The sequence below is a fragment of the Hippopotamus amphibius genome, chromosome 3 (genome assembly GCF_030028045.1).
Source record: "Hippopotamus amphibius kiboko isolate mHipAmp2 chromosome 3, mHipAmp2.hap2, whole genome shotgun sequence".
Classification (NCBI taxonomy): Eukaryota; Metazoa; Chordata; class Mammalia; order Artiodactyla; family Hippopotamidae; genus Hippopotamus; species Hippopotamus amphibius.
This window is the reverse complement of record NC_080188.1, coordinates 4,321,487-4,338,309: the sequence shown is the minus strand read 5'-3', so window position 1 is coordinate 4,338,309 and position 16,823 is coordinate 4,321,487. Positions and strand designations below refer to the sequence as shown.

Below are 16,823 nucleotides of genomic sequence, written 5' to 3'. Positions count from 1 at the left end.
GTTAGCATCACAAAATATTACCTATTTTCAATTAACTACTAAGAGCTTTTAGTAGCTGTTGGTGTTTTGAATTCAGCTGTTAATGTAGCCAGAAAGAATTGGTTCTGTAACATTTTCTTGACTGGAATTTAGAAATCAGGTTTCCTTTATGCATCCCATATTTCTCTCATCCCATCTAGGGCTTTAGCCCAGCTGAAGTCCTTTTCATTTCCAAGCCAGTCGTGTACGTCTTCACACTTCCTACCTTCACATGTGCCCTTTTCCATGCCCTCAGTCTCCCTGCTGCTTGGGGAGATCCCTGCTACTCTCCTCCAAGACTCCATTCAGCGGGCAGCTTCCTCGTCTGCAGACAGAATTCATCACTGCCCGTTTGTCCTGTAGTGCTTTGTTCATTGTCCAGAATGATTAGAAACTGATGTGCTGGTGCCTTGAGTTATAGGGAGAGCCCAGAGGATAACAGTTATGTAAATGTGTTCCTGTTCTGCTGCCCCACTTAAAAGCTGTGCAAACTTGGGCAAGTATCTTAACCTCGCTTAACAGTTCCTTTCTGTTACGTAGGAATCGTGAAGTGGTACTAAACTCGAAGGGTTATTCAGAGGGTTTAATGAGGCAAATACATAGACATTTACAGCAGTGCCTGGTGCAGGGTAAGCACTTAATAAATGTTAGCTCTTATTATTTTATTATTGTTGTTGTCTTTTTCTTGCTAGATTTTTAATACTTGAGGGCAGGAACCATGGCTTATTTCGTTGTGTATCTCCGGATTCTGCACAGTGCTGTGCATAGAGAAATGAAACATCCAGTAGATGTTGTTGAACAAAAATTAACAGCCAAACTTAATTAGCAAAGAAATTCAGTTAAAAAAAATTCTAAAGGCAAACATAATCCCTGTTAATCTTCAGCGGTGAGATAATCAAAAGGTGGAATGCAGTTAATAACTAATTATACACAAGAAAATAATTAGGATGTATCATAATATCTATCTGTTTAAAACCCCGTGAGTAGATAGTCAAGAAAACATGAACAAATTACTGTTTTCAGTCAGCTGGCTCTTTGGCCCATTCTAATTTTATTGTTAGGGTTCTAGAGACTTAAACAAAATTAGGATTTCAGAAAATTTTGAATTATTAATTACATAGTGTCAGAAGTCTAGATTGTTTCATAAGGAATAACGTTAAAATGTAGTGGATATATTTGAGTTAAGATCCATTATGATTCTTCTCGTTTTCTTCTTAGTGTCATTCTAAATAAGGAAATATGTATGAATTCACATAAATTCATGATTAGAGCTCCATGATAACATTATTTCATGTGTGTATAGTTTGTCAATTTTTTAGTATTGAAGTTAAAACTAAATCTGAGTTGTAGATTTTGTTGTGTGTGTGGATATAGCTGATTCACTTTGGTGTACCTCAAAAACTGGTACAAGAGTGTGAAGCAAATATATTCCAATAAAGAGTTTAAAAAACAACAACAACAACAGAAACTAAATCTGAGTTGTAGAAGTCAAAACATGATGAGGTTCTAGATGATTGTTGGTAAGTCAGTTACTTTCGGGCGTTTTTCTCTCTCCCCAGCCTGCGGATAACCATCTGCCACACTGTGGCGGTGCAGGCAGACCTCGGTCCCAGGTCACTGCAGCAAAGCACACAGTGTGATGAAGCGGGTCACAGGAGTTTGTGGCTTCCCAGTGCATGTGAAAATGATGTTTGTACCATACTGTAGTCTCTTAAGTGGGTAGTTGCATTATGCCTAAAATACAACATACATACCTTAAATTAAAAAATATTTTATTGCTAAAAAATGCTAACTGACAACCCAGGGTTGCCCCAGACCTTCAGCTTGTTTTAAAAAAAAACCCAAACCCCAAAACCACACCTCCCAAAATGCAGACTCTGTGAAGTGCAATAAAATGAGGTATGCCTGAAATGATAATAAAAAGAGCCCCCACAGCGCCAGAGCCTTTTGCGCTTCTCATGGTCGTGATTCCGTGTGGTCCTCACAGCCATCTGTTAGGAACATCATTAGCTGCACGTGACAGGTGCAGCTCGCAGGGTGGACCACAGTGTGCGTGTTGAGCAGCTACTACATGGTGAAGCTGGGACCCAAGTGCTGGTTTCTTGTTTCAGATCCCATATTCCTCTCCCCATGGGTGGCATATGGTCTTCAGTACTAGTTATTAGACACCAAAAACATGTCTTTCCAAAAGGTTTTTTTTTTTAATTGAAGTATAGTTGATTTAGTGTTGTTAATTTCTGCTGTACAGCAAAGTGATTCAGTTATCTATTGATGTTTTTCCTTTTTTTGCCGTGCATCCTTATAGACGTAGAGAAATTTACATACTTAATAGAAATTTACTATATTAGTGAATGAGTTTATAATAAACTTTGTTTTCCTGTCAAGTTATATTTGTGAGAATAGTAGAAACCTTTTTGTATGTTTTCTTAGGTGGAATATCTCTACTAAATATTTTCTTGGCATCTTCAATTTACAAGTAATATTCAACTGTCAATGTTCAAACTTCTGAAATACTTTTTTCCAACAGATATTTATGGTTATCTGCTGTGTCACAGCATTGTTCTAAGCACAGCAGCTAGAAACTAATGCTGAAGTCAATTGTTTGCTTCAGTAGAACCTTTTAAAAAAAATTCCACACAGACTTTGATTGATTTTCATTCATTTCATAAACAGTGGGCTCCTTTTATCCAATACTGGGGCCAGGAACTAATATTAACATAGGTGGTCCAAAAACTAAATGAGATTATCTGCATTCAGACATTCTCTTACTCTGGTTAAGAGGAGCGAACAGGGAGTCCCGCTGTGACCCTGTAAGTATCCGTCACGGTGGAGCCGCGTGCAGAATGCCGCGTGGCATCAGAAGAAGGAGCATCACCTGTAAAAGCGGCATCCGCGGGAGTCCTCTGTTTAGTCACACCCCCAAAAGCCCTGTTCATAGGACTTTGCAAAGTCCTTGTCTTGGCTGCCAGCCTTTCTCATCCTGATCCTCCCTTTGCACCTCCAGCAGCGTTAATTTACTAAATATCGAATCTGACCAGTTTGAGCGTACCAAATAAAAGAGCTGTGGAGCATTTCAGCCAGAGTTACTGGCATGCGCACAGAGGCATTTAAAAAGTAGGAGATCTCAAAAACTGATCAACGTAGTGTGGCCCGCTCATAGGTTCTGGTTTAGGGAGTGTTAGGGAGTGAATTTGAGACAAGGAATTTAGCCAAATTGTATGGTATACTTAGGAGTTTTTTGGCCATACTTTCCCAACATTTGGGAACCAAGGTGTTGTTTGAACAGAAATAACAACAGATTTGTTGAAGAGGAAATTCAGTTGGCATCATGCATATTGCATTGGAGAGAGAGAGGTTGGTGCCAAGAGAAAGGCCTTGTGATAAGTCCTTAAGATAGGGAAGTTTTTAGATAATTATTTGCCTCCTTGGTGTACAGATTTATTTTTTATGAAATGCTGAATAATTTATGATTTAAAAATCCCTAATAAAGAAATCTGAAGAACATTCAGTGCCCAGCCAGCATTTTCACTTGTTTGTCTTTGTTGCTGTGTTTTTCTAAACCTAATGTGTCTCTCAGTCTCAGTCTTCTGCTAAAATAAGAGTTTGCTGTGTCTAACTTCTATTATGTTTTTGTATAATTTCTTTTTTCTGTTATTTGACCGTTGGAATCCATCGTAAATCACCTTAAAGTTTCCTGAGCCCAGATTAATTATACTCCCATTTGTGAAGGCTGCCTTTGTGCTCATTCGCCATGTTTTGTCATTGTAAAATTCATATGAAGAGAGATCGCTGAGATCCCTGTTCTGTCTAATGCTGTCTGCTCCAGCATATACGTTATCAGGGGAATATTCACTTTGTAGTTTGAAATAATCCCTTGTTTACTACTTTAGCGCTTTGAAATAGAGTTTGCATTCCTATTTATTTTCTGCTGCTTTTGTTCTGTCCTATCGTATGATGTTTAGACATTTCACTTCATGGATAAATTGTTGTAAGTATTAAATTTCACATATATACATTTAAAAACTGTATTCAGCATCGAACCAGACAACACGCATAACCTATCTAAAATATTCCTGGTTTTTACCTGCTAATATGGCAACGCTTCTTTGTTTCTGTTTTTTTAAATATATTTTCAGAATACTATTGTGGAGGCTTCTATTCAGCTTCCTCCTGCCCTTTTCTCACCAAAGCAAAAAAGGGAAGCCAGACCAAGTGAGGACTCTCTCTATAAGCTTCAGCTCATCGCGTTCCGCAATGGAAAGCTTTTTCCAGCCACAGGGAATTCGACACATTTGGCCGACGACGGAAAACGACGTACAGTGGTCACCCCCGTGATTCTCACCAAAATAGGTTCGTCTGTGGCGTGTGTCATCCGAAAGTCCCCGGACAGGACGACTGTATCGTGCCCTGTTCCTGAAAATGCTTTGGTTTTGTTCCTTCTCACTTTGATGAGTCACCAGTGAAAAAAAGATATTTGCAGAGAACCCGCTCGTGGATAAGTTGACATTTAATTGTTTGTGAAGTTTGTTCCTGAAATATTTTTATTTCCCATTTCTTCCAGATGGTGTGACCATCGACACCCACCACATCCCTGTTAATGTGACACTGCGTCGAATCGCGCATGGAGCAGACGCTGTGGCCGCCCAGTGGGATTTCGATTTGCTGAACGGACAAGGAGGCTGGACGTCAGATGGGTGCCACATACTCTACTCGGATGAAAATATCACTACCATTCAGTGCTCCTCCCTCAGTAACTACGCGGTGTTAATGGTATGGCAGTTGTAAATGTCATGCATAAACGCTAAGTGTTCTGACTTCTTCCCTGTACATCATTAAGCTCAAATGAAGATTTTTTAAAAAACAATTTTAACGTAAATTGCTCTCTTTTAAGTAAGAGGTGACGTCTGTGTAATTCTGATTTTAAAGGGAAATTGAGTTACTACTAAGTGAACTGTATGGGATTGAATTTAGTATAGGAATTTTCAGTAAACTTTATGAGCGAATCAGTTCAACTGGACCTTGACCTTAAAATTCGGAAAAATCTTGGGTGTAGGCAGTCCAGCTCTCAACCCAGAAAGTGTGACTCATTTGCCCAAAGTTACGCAGTTGAATAGTGAGAGGTTTTCCTTCTTTGCCATCTAGTGCCTTATTCTGCTACACGTTGTAATTTTTAGACTCTTTTTGAATTTAGCGTAATGGTGGTGATCCCAGTTTAGTTGCTGCAAGGGACAGTATGGACCCAAATGTCTTCAGTTTTAATGCTAATCAAGGTAATGTTATTTACCGTTTTTCATATCTATTAATCTTTGGGGAAACAACTAGTTAATAATGTATAGGAACAGATCTTTTTGTTAAGGAGTCGTTTAAAGTGAATCGGATTCCTGAGTTGATAATTATGAAATTAACCGTGCTAGTTTTTGTTTCATATTGTGGTTATTATAAGATACTACCATCCTGGAGTCTGTGTGCATGCATTTAGAGCGTAGTGGAAGGAATTACTGATGAGTATGAAGGACGTTTCCCGGAAATGGCTTGAGGCTAGCTTGAGAGTGAGGACACCTAAGTTTTGATTTCTGCCCCCAGCTCTGAATCTGTTTTCTAGACAATATTTTATCAACGCACCAGATAATCTTGAAACATGATATACTTTAAGTGAATTATTCTTTTCTTAAAAAAACAAAAGAGCATTTACCACTGGAAGTGGTCTTTGAAGCAAGCTTGAATTAGAGTAGATTTTCCTCAACTCTGCATTTTGGTTTTCTCTTTGCCCTTCAACTTAGGATGCCTTACCTAGATGATCTAGCAGGGCAGAAGGATAAGTGCATGTGTGTTATTCAGCCCAGCTGACCGTGGGTGGGATCTTCACTAGTAAAGGCTCAGCTGTATTTATGTAAGTCATCTATCCTTTTGGGTTTAGTGTTGATAAATAAGGATTCTCTTCATAAATAGATGTTTGATTTCTGTAAGGCTGAGTCTGGTTTCTGTTAAGTTCACATTTTATTGTTTTGTAGTCATTTTTCAAAGAAAGCTTGAAGCAGTAATTAAAATATGAAATTTTCTCTTTCAGTTTGAAGGTTATCTCATTTAGGTTTTGATTCTAAAATCATGAAACTGAGAAGTACTGAAGGAGAAATGAGAGATGCAGCAGCACCTGAGATTTTGACAGTAGTTAACTAGAAAAAGTTGGGCAAGAGAAATGAAACACAGACACACACAAAGGCATTTTGTAAGCTTCACTCTGAACGATATGATCCTGCACCATATGAAACTTTTATTTTTATTTAACTTAATTCCAGTTTAAAACATCTATTTTTGAATGTCCTAGCTGTTCTTCTCAACAATTTAAATTAGTATAATCCCTTTCTTGAAGGAATAAGCTATTCTTTTATCTTTCATACTTTTAATCTTTTTAAAAATGTAATATACAATTCTTTAAAGCTAAAATACAGCACTAAGTTTTTTTCTGTTTTCAGACTATCCTTTCGCTCTTCTTAAATATAACTGTGCCACCTAGAGGCAGCAAGGTGAAGTGTATCTAAAGTTGTTGACAAAATTGTGATGAAGTTAGTATAAGGGATTTTTAGAGTTGCTAATGTAACATGAAGGTAAGGTTAATGAAATCCTACTTACTCTTAAATAAAGTTGTGTCTAAGATAGAAGAAATAGCTTTAAAAAATTGGAAATCAACATCTTTTTTCCTTGCCTGATGCTATTTTGAATACTAAAGTCCTATTTTTCTTGAAAACTGCCTTAATACACGGTTTTATATAGCAAGTCTAAATTCCTTTTTTGGCAGCTAGCCCATAAAACTTTTCCTGCTCTGGTTTTAAAGAATTTTGTATTTTTAAAACACAAGACAAATGTGTTTGTAAGTCTCGAATAGATACCATAGTTTGGTTCAATAGACATCCTGCGATAGCCATTTATATCCTAAGTTCTCAGAGAAGAAAGTGAAGCAGAAATTGGGTTTGTTTGTTTAAATTATATGAACAGAAATAGCCAATTGAGCAGAAAGCTTCCTAGGAGCTGGGGTCCGTAGGAAACAAAAAACCGGAATGAGTAGGGCCAAACTATGATAGTACTTAGTACGTAATTGGTAGTAGCAGTGAAGATAAAATAATCGCCGTACCCTGATTCCCTTTCGTTATTGTATTCACCTAGAAGTACGTGGAACCAGAGAGCATGCATTTGTTTTTATATCTCTAGTCTTTAAACTTTGTTTATATAAAACTTGCTGAATGAAAGCAAACTTTGATTTCATTTACTCTATAATTGAATGTGAATGCTAGCAATGTTTTTGCTTATATAATTCTTAAGTAGGTACTACGCTCACATGGATCAAGTGTTTTAATTATTTCTAATGCTAGTATACGGTGAAAAGTTGAACTCCCAACCTCTGTCTTATATCACCTGTTCTCCACAAAATAGGTAACCCCTGATATTAGTTTTTTACATATTATTGAAGCGATTTTCGTGTATATTACAACAAAATGAATACATGGTCCTATTTTCTTCCATTTTTACACAAAGGTTGCATGCTACAAACATTCTAAACCATGCTTTTTTCTATGAAGCAGTATATCTTGTAACGATGATGGTGTGCATGGAATCATATATCTTATGCTGATGCTGTTATCTTATGAGGGTGATATTCTTAGGATGATATGTGGGTGGTGATGGCAGTGGCTAGTTTTCATCAAGCATTTATGTACCGGGTACTACTCTTCAGTCTTTACATGCATTAACCTATTTGGTCATCATAACCACGTCATGGAGTACAGTGCTACCATTATCACCCCCAGTTTACAGATGGAGAGACCAAGACATAGAGAGGTTAAGGACCATGACCAAGTGCATAAAGGTAGTTAGTGTTGGAACTGGAATTCAGATTCCAGAAATGTCTCCTTAATCCCACTATTAAATTTCGTTTCTGCAGACTTTTGTATCAGTGTTAAAGAGCTTTCTCATTCTTTTTCACCTCTGAATATTATTTTATGGCCTTACCATAATTTATTTGCATATTTCTCTCTTTTGTTTGTTTCCAGTAATTTCCGTGTACAGAATTATTTTGCACATTAAAAAACCTGCAGGCTAAATTATCTGAAGTAGAATTGATACACAAAGGGGGACCAACACTTTTTCCTTTTTTCATTAAAATTGAGCTATTGAGCGATGTGCACAGATCGTAACTGTATAGTTTGATGATGTTTTTACCTGTGAACACATATTTAGCTGCCATCAAGATAAAAGACTTGTATTTGAGCCCTCAGAAGCTCTGCAGTGTTTCTTTCTAGTTAATTTCCATTGTCTTCTCAAGAGATAACCCTTCTGTCTATCACTGTAGATAAGTATTTCCAATTCCATGTAATTGGGATTGTATAGTATGCACTCTGTGTGTGTTTTCTCTCCCATCATTACGTTTGTGAGATTCATCTTTGTTTTTGCATGTGGTAGCAGGTGATTCTTCTTTCAACTGCATAATAGTCCATTGTGCAGAGATATCAGAATTTGTGCCTTCTACTGTTGGTGGTGTTTGGGTGGTTGCAGGGTTCTGGGTGTCAAGAGAAAGTGCTGTGAATGTTCATGCACATGTGTTCTGATGGACATGTGCATTCAGGAGTGGAATTGCTGGCTGTAGGCATCTGTGTGCTTTGGTAGGTGATGCCATGCAATCGACCAAATGGTTTTATAGGTTTACAGTCTCACCAGTAATGAGTGGTCGTTTTTGTTTTGTTTTGCTGTGTTTTAAATATTTATTTATTTGGTGGGTCTTAGTTGTGGTACATGGGTTCTTAGTTGTGGAATGCGGAATCTAATTCCCTGACCAGGGATCAAACCCAGGCCCCTGCATTGGGCGCGCAGAGTCTTAGCCACTGGACCGCCTGGGAAGTCCCCACTACTGAGTTTTAACTGCGCCACATCCTTGCCAGTACTTGCTGTTGTCAGTCTTTACTTTTGGTCTTCTAGTGGTTGTGTTGTGCTAGGTCACTGCGGTTTTAATTTGCCTTATATTTGGTGACTGATGATGTTGGGAACCTTCTCATTTTCACATTGGCAGTTTGGCTGTGCCCTTTTGTGCAGTCACTGCTCAAGTCTTGCCTGTTTTTAATTTGGTTGTGTCTTATTTTTCTGATTGGTTTATAGGAATTCTTTATGAGTTCTAAATAGGAGCTCTTTTTTTGGATTTATATGCTGCAGATATCTTATCCCAGTTCACACCTGTTTTAACCCATTCAAGCTGCTACCACAGAAGACCACAGACTAGATGGTTTGCAAACAGCAGAAATCTTTTCCCACAGTTTTGGAGGCTTAAGTCCAAGATCAAGAAGCTAGAAGACTCGGTGTCTGGTGAAGGCCTGCTTCCTAGTTCATAGATGCTGTCTTCTCTCTGTATCCTCTCATGCTGGAAGGGGCACAGGAGCTCTCTGGTCTCTTTTATAAAAGGACACTAATCCTATTCATAACGGCTCCACTCTCATGACCTAATCATCTCTCAAAGGCACCACCTCCAGATATCATCACATTGGAGGTTGGATTTCAACATATGAATTTCGGGGGCAGGGGGGGACACAAACATTCAGTGTACAGACATGCCTTTTTCTCTTAATGTTGTCTTTTTATGAGCAGAGTTTCTAATTTTTCTAAAAATTTTTTAATAGTTAGTGCTTTTTATGTCCCATTTAAGAAATCTTTGATTACCCCCAAATCATGAAGGTGTTCTCCTTCATTTGCCTTTAAGAAGCTTTAAATATGTTTTACCTTTCACATTTAGGTCTGTGATTCGACTGGAATTGACTTTTCTGTATGTTGTGAGATAGGAGGAGGAAATTTTTGAAATTATTCTTTGTTTCTTATGGAAAAAATAAAATGCAACATAGATGTCATAGTCTTAGGTGTTTTTTCTTTTTACATTTTTGATTTCAGGTCTATTTTAAAATTTTATTTTAATGTCAAACTCTTTTTATAATATTTACACTCTGACAAACAGAGGGTACCCTGAGATGTTTTTCTTTGGACTTCCTTCCATTGTTCAGATCCTGGTGAGTTTAAACAGTTACTGATTTATAATTATTCTTATTAGTGGTATGATGTCAATGAATTATTTAAAACTGTCGGTGATTTTATATTTACTAATTCTCAGGCTAAAAGTAACTCTTTTAAATGTATGAATCTCTGTCAAGTAAACAAAGAATTTCAAAAATTCTTCCATTTATTTCGTTCCTTAATAATAAATAGCTGCAATTTTTAACAGACTTTCAGGTGTTCTAATATTCTCTAAATTGTTGCAGTTTATTTTGGTGGAAAACTTTACATTTTCTGGTCTATTTTCTTAAACTTTGCACCGTATGAAAAGAGTGACTAAGATGACTATTTAGTGATGGACTGTGGTTGAGTAAGCACCAGAGGCAGAGACTTTTTCTATCTTATATATCACTATATTGCAAACATGAATGACAGTTTTACTTTTTTTCTCATGGGTGTCTCCTAGTGGCCATTTATGGACAATGTATTTAGTAATTTTCTAAATAGAAGTGACTTGATGTATGAAAAGAGAGAGAGTGAAAGCAAGAATCTTGGGTAGCAGTGAAATTAGAGCATTCAGAGGCTTTTGAGGTGGCACCCCCTCCCCCTGTACAGGTAGATTTTTTTCTAAAGTAGAGGTATAATTGACATGCAACATGATATGCGTTTCAGGCAGACAATGTAATGATTCAATATTTGTGTATATTGCGAAACGATCACCACAATAAATCTAGTTAGCGTCCGTCACCATACACACAGTTTTTCTCTCTTGTGATGAAAACTTTTTAGCTTCACTCTTTCAGCAACTTTCAGATGTGCAGGATAGTGTTATTAATTATAGTTCCCATGCTGTACATTGTACCGCCAGGACTTAATTCATTTTATAACTGCAAATCTGTACCACTTGACCCCCCTGTGTTTTTGTTTTAGTGTCACAAAGCCTACATTTGTTGACCAATATAATTGAAAATAATTTTGATTCAGATTTCTACTTTACCTCTTTTGTTTTAATCTTTAATTTCTCTTAACTTTCCTATCCTGATTGTCTCTGTTGTCTTAAATAGTCTTGTATTCTCTTGTATTTTGTCATCAAAATAGGAGGTTTTTTCTTAACTGGAATTGTTTCCTTTGCACCAGGCAGGGGGTCTGCAAACCCTGGCAGACATTTGACCCACAGGCTCTGCTCCAATCATCTGCCATTTGTTTGTTTGTTTGATGTTCTGAATGCTGGAAAGCTAGGAGTGGTCTTTAAATTTTTTAATGGTTATATTTTAAGTGGTTAATAAGTACCTGCATAATAGCCTTGAGTTTGCTCTTGGCCCACAAAGCCTAAACTGTTTACTCTCTGGCCTTCACACCTTTCCAAAGGTCGTTTCCTCGGCAGGGTTTCTCTTTCACTTGGGAAGCTCTGTTTGTTGTGACAGCAAAAGTGCCCCTGCAGAAGCAGTGCTGTGTGTGACCAGTCCATAGTACCTGCTCCTTCCTCCAGTCCTGATTTGGAATTCCAAGTGTCTGGGTCCTTGGTGTCAACATCCAGCTTCTTTCCCAGACTGTAACACATTCATTTCGCGTTTGAAAAAAACTGATTTCTTTTAAACATAAATATTGTGTATGACATATTTTGAGAACTGTACTGGCACTTTGATGTTTTACTGGATAATATCCACCTGCCTGTGTTTTGTTATTCTCTGCAAAGGCCTGTGGAAGGCACGTGCACACACCTTCTGCCCCTTCCCCAGAGCCTGCCAGACGAGATGAGTGTGGGGTCTCCGTCTTATGGTGAGGTGGCTGCCCCAGATCGTACGGCCAGTAAGTGGTGATGCATCTTGGACATTTCCTGGAGGAATGGAAAGCAGGCAGTGCACGGAAAGAGCCTGGAGACCACATTCTAGACACTGAAAGTTTATCCTCAATTATTTAGTCTACACGGGAAGAGTAGCTTTTCATAGAAACGAGGGGAAGTGTGTCCACTCCGACTAGCATGTAACTGGTTCTTGGCATCCCTGTATTTTTTGAATTTCTCCTCTAATGTTCTGGACTTTTAGCAGAATGCAAGTACCTTGAAGCCGCGTACCATAGACCCGTCCTGTGGGCATCTCACAAGGGCAGGTTCAGAATGGTGGCGGTAGGCTTTTGTCTTGTATTGTCCCTTTCGGGTCTTAGTGTTTAGACAGTCAGCCCTGGAGGGGTCCTGCATTTACCTGAGTATGCAGTGCTTGGCATAACAGCTGGCCGTGGTGGGTACCCAGTTAACATTTATCAAATAAAGAGATGAACTGCAGGTTTGAGACTCACCGCCGTGGGATGGAGCTCCAGGGCTGGAATCCGTTTCCTGTGTTGTACCTCCAGTTCCCCGTTAACTCTGATTTTTGTCCGGTTCTGTGGCCTCTGTTTGTCATTTTTTGTGGTGAGGGGCTTGTTAAGGTGTTCTGATAGGATCTTTTGGGGTCTGTAATTATACACTGTCAGCCTCTGATTCTTCTGTGGGAAAACGTGCTGCGTCCTTCTCTACTCTGTTGAGCCCGTCTTCAGTGTCCTTGTCTGTCTGTCACCCGTTCCCTCCTGTCTTTCATCTAGTTGTTATAGTTTCAGGAATTGTCTCAAGAACTTTCTGATGGGAAACACACCCATTGTGAACTCCTTCCCACGTCCAGCTGACCGTTGGCCGCTTTCAGAATCAGTTTAGAAAGAGAAATTAGTGATAGGATCTGGTGAATCTACGGCTTGGGCCCTGAAACCCTGGTTGTCTGGCTTGGTGGCCGTGGCCCGGGTGCAGGTGTCTTCCCTGCCTGCTTTGGTCCTTTTATAAGGAAGGAAGCGTAAGCTGTCCACTGTTTTCATTTTAGGAAGGCGCTGTCTGCCTTGGTTTTGGAAACACAGCCTTGGCAGCCAAGCTCTTTTGGATCTAATCCTCCCTGCCGGCACTTAACCCCTTCGTGCCTCAGTTTTTCAGGCTGTGAAATGGGGCTCACAGTTTGCCTGGCTCATAGGGTGACTGGGTGTGAGGTGCTGGCACAGTGCCTGGATAATAGTAAGTGCTGTGTAAGTGGTTTGCTGTATTATTTACGGTTACGGATCTCGGACCTGCCTCTTCGCTCCCATCGCTGGGCTGCCCTTCTGTTTATTCATCGGACCTTGTTGTGGTCTGATTGTGCGTCTGAGTGCCTTGTGACGTTCAGCTCTTCAGGAGCAGGAACCACGGTGGACTGTCACGTCCTTGTGCTTTGCACAGTGTCTGGTCCGTTCACATTTGTTGAACGTGACTGCGGGAGGTTGGCGAGATCTGTGTGGGCTTCAGTGACTTGGAGGTGCTGCTGCTTTGTGCCTTATCAGCTGGTGAATGTGCAGAGTGATACATGGGGTCAAAGGGCATTAAAAAGGGGGAAGTCCATGGTTGCCCTTCGAAATCACGGCTGTTCTGTCTCCGTTACCCTCACCGGAGAGTCCGTGTTCAGATTTTTAAAGCAGGCGGCCCATGGTAAGACGAGCCTGTGTGTATGGGGGTACACACAGTGCATGAGTAGTTAGCGCAGTGGACATTAGGCGGGCAGAGCGGGGCGTGGGGAACATGGCATGAACCATAGTCCTGAGTAAAATGAAGAGATGTGAAGGCTCGAGTTCTGTGTGTCCGTGTGTGTTAGTCACTGAGAAAACCTCAGTACCTGGTTGTCCAGAGAGGTGCTCCTAGAATAATGCTTTCATTTCCCCCCTCAGGATTTGACGGGATCTGAACTCTATGCCCAGGCGGCCAGTCTCCTGCACCCCGTGGTCTACACCACAGCCGTCGTTCTTCTCTTGTGCCTCTTAGCAGTGATGGTCAGTTACACATACCATCACAGGTAAGAAAGAGAACTGTGACTAGAGGGCTGTGGCATTTGGTTCACATTTAATTAGGGTAAGACGGAGGATAATACCATGCTAGCCTTCCAGAGTAAGGACGATTACTTCAGAATACCTGCAGGCCTTCTTGACGTCATGCAGTTCAAGACGTAAATAATTAGTGTACGTGTCAGTGAGTTCCTCTTCTACAGCACTCAGTCGTTTGGCTGGGTTTGCACCGGGGAGAGAAGATGGGGAGTATGTGTTGGTGGCTGGGGGGGTGGAGCACGGAGGGGGGAGGTAAGGTAGAGCCTGGCTCCCTGCAGAGGTGTCTTCCAGAACCAGACCGTGGCATTGTTTCCGGTTTATAAATTTTTGCCTGTTGTGATATTCTTTTTTTTTTTTTTTTATGGCATTTAAGAAAGTTTGTGGCATTTAAGTGTGAGAGATGGTTTTTGTTAATTGGAGGCAAAGCTACAGAAATTTTTATTTTATGGTAAGAAATAATGAACTGAAAGGATCTGCTAAGCAGAAATTCCCTTTACAAGAGGTTTTGCTAGAATGTATTTTCCTCTTTAAGCTGGACATATATGACATTTCTTGACATTTAGTTAAGAAACAAGGAGATTTTGATATAAAAAAGAAAGACTTCAGCATTTCATTATGAAAGGCCAGGAAGACATGCACTGGGCATTCAGACCATGTTATCCTACGAGGTCAGGAAAAATAGAGATTGGCACCTTGCAGAAATCTCTGGGAAGCAAGCAAGTAATCCATGTGTCATCAGACATAGTAACTAACAGAAGCCCACATATTTCTTATTATGAAGAGTTTGTTTAGCCTTTAGTGGATGTAGCAGTGCCGTTTGACTTGTCTGTCTTAGTGTACTGCAGCTAAATGTTCCGCTGTGTCGAGCTGAGTGATTTCTCAGAGCGCCTGTGTGTGTGTGTGTCTGATAGTATGTTTTCATAAAATGTTTAAACATTTGCATGTGGCCTTTCATGCATCAGAAATGTCAATGTGGAGATGTCTGGCTTCACGTGTGCTGACCTGAGTGTTCATCGTTTCCCTTTTCTTTTAACAGCTCGATTAGAATCAGCCCCAAAGGCTGGCACATGCTCCTGAACTTGTGCTTCCACATCTTCCTGACCTGCGTGGTCTTTGTGGGAGGAATAACCCCAGCTAGGAGCGCCAGCGTCTGCCAAGCAGTAAGTCGACGTGAAAACCTGAAATGAAAAAAAGGAATGGATATTAGAAATGTCATGTTTCATTACCTGTAAAAGGAAAATTGTTTCTTTAAATCTTTTTTTCTTTAGCTAATTAAAGTTAAACTATATGTCACTTAAACAGTTTACCGGTATACTTCAAACTCTGAATTATCATTTCACAGCCGAATATATGATTTATGGGGCCTGTCTTTTTATCTTGGGGAATTTTGTGCTACTTGTTATGTCTGTTATAATGCCAAACATTTAATTTAAAAAATGTATAAAATCCTGACTATGGCTGAAAGAGAAGTGACATTTTCTGGCAGTAGGATTTTAAAAATTATTTCATCTATTTATGGAAATAATAGGAATTAGAAAAAGTTTAAATGTGAGATATAAAAATGAGAAACTTCTTAGGTATGGTAAATATGAAGAATTAAAAAATATAATCAACTCTTAATTTCAAATAAATTATTACATGTGTGGCCTTAGTGAACAGTATTCTTGCAGTGTAAGTATAGAAAATCAGAAGTATTTAATATATGAGTAGGAAAGATGTAGAATTTTATTTCTCTTTTTGCATACTGTTTTCTGCGTACATGATAGCCAGCAGTGTTGCAGAGTAATTCAGAGTTCAGACTGCGTGGATTTCTATCTCAATTCTCCTGTTTCCAGTGTTTTTATGAGCAATTTATTTAACTTTTTTTAATTGCAAGAAAGCACATAATGAGATCTACCCTCTTAACAAATTTTTAAGTGTGTAGTACAGTTATTAACTATAAGGACAATGTTGTACAGCACATCTTTAGAATCTCTTCATCTCGCGTGACTGAAGCTATACCCACAGAGCAGCAGCCTCCAGTTCCCGCCCGTGCAGCTCTTGGCGGCATCGTTCTAATTCCCGTCCCTGTGAGCAGGACTACGTAAATACTTCACATGAGTGGAGTCATGCAGTATTTTTCCTTCTGTGACTGCCTGATTTCATCTAGCATAATGTCCTCAAGGTTCATCCATGTTGTAGTATGTGACAGGATTTCCTTCTTTTTTTATGGCTGAATAATATTCCATTGTGTGTGTTACCACATTTTCTTTATCCATTCTTCTATCAGTAGACATTTTGATTGGTTCCAGCTCTTGGATGTTGTAACACTGCAGTGAACTTAGGGATACAGTTATCTTTTCTAGATCCTGATTTCAGTATATAATGTTTCTGTCTCAGTTTTCTCACCTGTAAATTGGGAATAATAATTGAGTTGTTGTCAGATGATGTGATTATTTATATGAAAAAGCTAAGTAACTTACAGATAAATTATTAGAAAAAAAGGAAAGTTTAGCAAAAGCGAATGTAGTTTTTTAAAAATGTAGTTTAATATACAAAAGTTTGCTGCTGGTATGCAGAAATGCAGCTTTGAGAAAACGTAATTAATGAGAAGGTATTATTTATATAGTATCTAAAATGTCAAGTACTCAGAAATAATAAAAATGTTCAAGATTTGCAGGTAAAATTTTATTATATATTAAAGAAAACCTAAATAAGTGGAAAGATATACTAGGTCCAAGGATGGGAAGAGTTAAAGTCAGAAAGGTGGCAGTTCCTCCTAAATTAACCTGTAGATTAGAGAATTTTTCATGAAACGCCAAAAAAATGGTCTTTGAATTTATATGAAAGTGAAGAAGAACCAAAGATAGCTAAGACACGTCTGAAAAATAGTAGAGTAGGAAGACTTCTGATCATCCAGATTTTTGAGGCTGTTG

General features: G+C 39.0%; 1 protein-coding gene across 6 annotated transcripts in view; it reads left to right on the top strand.

Annotated features, from left to right (window-relative positions):
* The window catches only part of ADGRA3 (adhesion G protein-coupled receptor A3), a 107,039-nt gene that overhangs the window by 79,018 nt on the left and 11,198 nt on the right, over positions 1-16,823 (top strand). For 5 of the 6 annotated variants that reach the window (XM_057726679.1, XM_057726677.1, XM_057726682.1 and 2 more), the window contains 4 exons: positions 4,155-4,368; positions 4,580-4,788; positions 13,756-13,880; positions 14,945-15,068. In XM_057726679.1, coding sequence (XP_057582662.1) covers positions 4,155-4,368; positions 4,580-4,788; positions 13,756-13,880; positions 14,945-15,068 — 672 coding nt within the window. The remainder of the gene's footprint in view (positions 1-4,154; positions 4,369-4,579; positions 4,789-13,755; positions 13,881-14,944; positions 15,069-16,823) is intronic. The other variant, XM_057726678.1, reaches the window with a different exon arrangement.